The 2,354-nt window shown below is 38.9% G+C and overlaps 1 protein-coding gene across 1 annotated transcript; it reads left to right on the top strand.

Annotated features, from left to right (window-relative positions):
- The first annotated feature begins 1,146 nt into the window (after positions 1-1,146).
- On the top strand, positions 1,147-2,126 carry LOC122054203 (photosystem II 10 kDa polypeptide, chloroplastic-like). Its single transcript, XM_042616012.1, has 5 exons — positions 1,147-1,361; positions 1,441-1,499; positions 1,583-1,638; positions 1,727-1,779; positions 1,885-2,126. Exons 1-5 carry the CDS (start codon positions 1,199-1,201, stop codon positions 1,977-1,979), a joined length of 426 nt encoding a protein of 141 aa, XP_042471946.1. The 5' UTR covers positions 1,147-1,198; the 3' UTR covers positions 1,980-2,126.
- Positions 2,127-2,354: the final 228 nt, after the last annotated feature.

Genomic DNA, 2,354 nt, shown 5'->3' with positions numbered 1-2,354 from the left:
AGAATGTCAGAGAATCATCAGTGTGTTAGGGAATATGCTAACAGTCGGTGCTCATTCCCACTTTGGTTCTGCCGCCAACTTATCAGGAGAAGCCACGTGTCATTCACCGCTAGACAAAGCCTGACAGCCGACATTCCTTGACACCTGTCAAGCCCCAGAAGCATCAGTTGCTGTATAAAAAGGGATGTTTTGTCCCTTATGCAGGTACGTTCACTCGTCATTTCTCACCAGTCTTTACTTTTCGTCTTTTCTCTGTATTTTCTGGGGAAAAATTACCTGACTTGAGTGTCGGAGGGCCTGACCCGGGGACTTTTTCTCTGATTTTTGGTCTCTAACGACTCATGGGCTTGTCTGAGTGTACGCAGAAGAGCAGCGTCATCGTCTTGGTCATATTCCTTCGTCAGTCTCCCGTGCGAACCTTTCAGGGGGTGCCAGGTAGATCCGACGCTTCAGCGATCGACTTTCTGTCAACCTCCAATACACCAAGGTCTGTCTCCATCCGACTCAATTTTCGGACGAGATTATAGTAGATTAATTACGGATCTCAATAGTCCTTAATTTGATAAACTTTAGAATGAAACACGTGTCATGTTGGAGGTGTAAGAAAAGCAAAATTAACGATGCAATTAGATTTAGTATATTTAGACATAGATTACGAAAAATCAACGAATAGATTTTTACCATATATATATTGCCCATTTTATTTTTAAGCAGAAGGCAATAAATAGCTAACTCATAGTAGTATATATATATATATATATATATATATATATATATATATATTCAAATTTGGAAGGCAAACTTATCTTCTCAAAAAATAAAATCGAATGGTGCTTTTTTTTTTTTTGCAATTTTGAATTATTATACATACATAAAATCATCTCCACTCTTGGTTAGGAGTATATATATACATATTCACAATAAATTTTAAATTTGGAAGGCAAACTTATCTTCTCAAAAAATAAAATCGAATGGTGCATTTTTTTTTTTGAATTATTATACATACATAAAATCATCTCCACTCTTGGTTACCTATCTCTCCTGAGATAATGTTAGCAAAGCAACCATCAACCCACGAGGCGCCACGTGTCACAACACAATACCACTCCCAACCTTTTATCTATGTCACAAAGGACGCAGAGGCGGGCCAGGCGGCCGAAGAGGAACAGAGAGAAGCGTAAAGAGAGGCTCGAGATTAATGGCAGCCTCCATCATCTCTTCCTTGGCCTTGAAGCCTGCTCCAGCATCCCTCGAGAGGCTTCAAGTCAAGGGTATCCCTTCTCTTGTGGGGAGGCCCTCTTCCTCATCTCCCTTCAAGGTCCAAGCGAGCGGCAAGAAGCTCAAGACTGACAAACCCTACGGTGCTTAATTAATCCTTTAACATCAATCTGATCACGTAGTTTTCTTTCTCTTTAGTGATTTCGAGTGCAAATTTTGCAGGGATTAATGGAGGAATGAATCTGTCTAATGGACTTGATGCATCTGGGAGAAAGCAAAAGGTATATATATATATATATAAGAAACTACAGAGAGCTGATTTTAAATCTGAAATTTCTGATCTTTACATTGAATCTCGGTCCAGGGAAAGGGTGTTTACCAGTTCGTGGACAAGTACGGTGCAAACGTCGACGGCTACAGGTATTTTTCACTCTCGTCTTGTTCTTAATTTTATCCCTTTTTCTTTCGATCATGCGATTGCTTAATTCCCTTAATTGTGCCATCGCAGCCCGATCTTCAACACAGATGACTGGTCTCCCAGTGGCGACGTCTACGTGGGAGGCAAGTGAAAGTTCAAGGAGCTAGACAGTTTATTTGTAGATACGTTTTAGGTGAAGATCAGGAATCGAAGTTTATACGAACTGACCAGTACCAATTGATTTGCAGGACAAACGGGGCTATTGATCTGGGCGGTGACTCTCGCCGGAATTCTCGCCGGCGGGGCTCTGCTCGTCTACAACACCAGCGCTCTCTCCCAGTGAATACATACTTTGACTTCCCCGTCGACCACTGTATCGTCTATTGCTGTGGCAGATTAAAGGATCTCTCTCGTGTCTTCTTTGCTCAATATAATTCTAAAAGTTAAAGAAATTTTTAAATTGAAAAGGTTGAGTACTAGTTGATATTCATTGAAACTCAACTTGAATTTTATATGCAACAAAAAAATGCATATGATATAAATTATAATTTATTGTGACAGTTTAACTATATTATTCTATCATCCACCACTAATATTATAATTTTAATGAATATATCATTGAAACTCAACTTAAACTTTGTCCATACATATCATTTATGAATAGTTTATAATCTCAATTCAGGAATATTAATGAGTTGAACGCTTGTATATATATTTA

The sequence above is a fragment of the Zingiber officinale genome, chromosome 3A, assembly GCF_018446385.1.
Source record: "Zingiber officinale cultivar Zhangliang chromosome 3A, Zo_v1.1, whole genome shotgun sequence".
NCBI classification, from domain to species: domain Eukaryota; kingdom Viridiplantae; phylum Streptophyta; class Magnoliopsida; order Zingiberales; family Zingiberaceae; genus Zingiber; species Zingiber officinale.
The sequence above is the reverse complement of the archived record's forward strand: the minus strand, read 5'-3'. Positions and strand labels throughout refer to the sequence as shown.

Bases quoted from the DNA above. Each gene is read 5' to 3' on its own strand.
- LOC122054203 (XM_042616012.1), top strand. From the start codon at position 1,199: ATGGCAGCCTCCATCATCTCTTCCTTGGCCTTGAAGCCTGCTCCAGCA. The intron at 1,500-1,582 runs GTATATATATAT...ATCTCGGTCCAG, and splicing joins CATCTGGGAGAAAGCAAAAG to GGAAAGGGTGTTTACCAGTT. The intron at 1,639-1,726 runs GTATTTTTCACT...GTGCCATCGCAG, and splicing joins GCAAACGTCGACGGCTACAG to CCCGATCTTCAACACAGATG.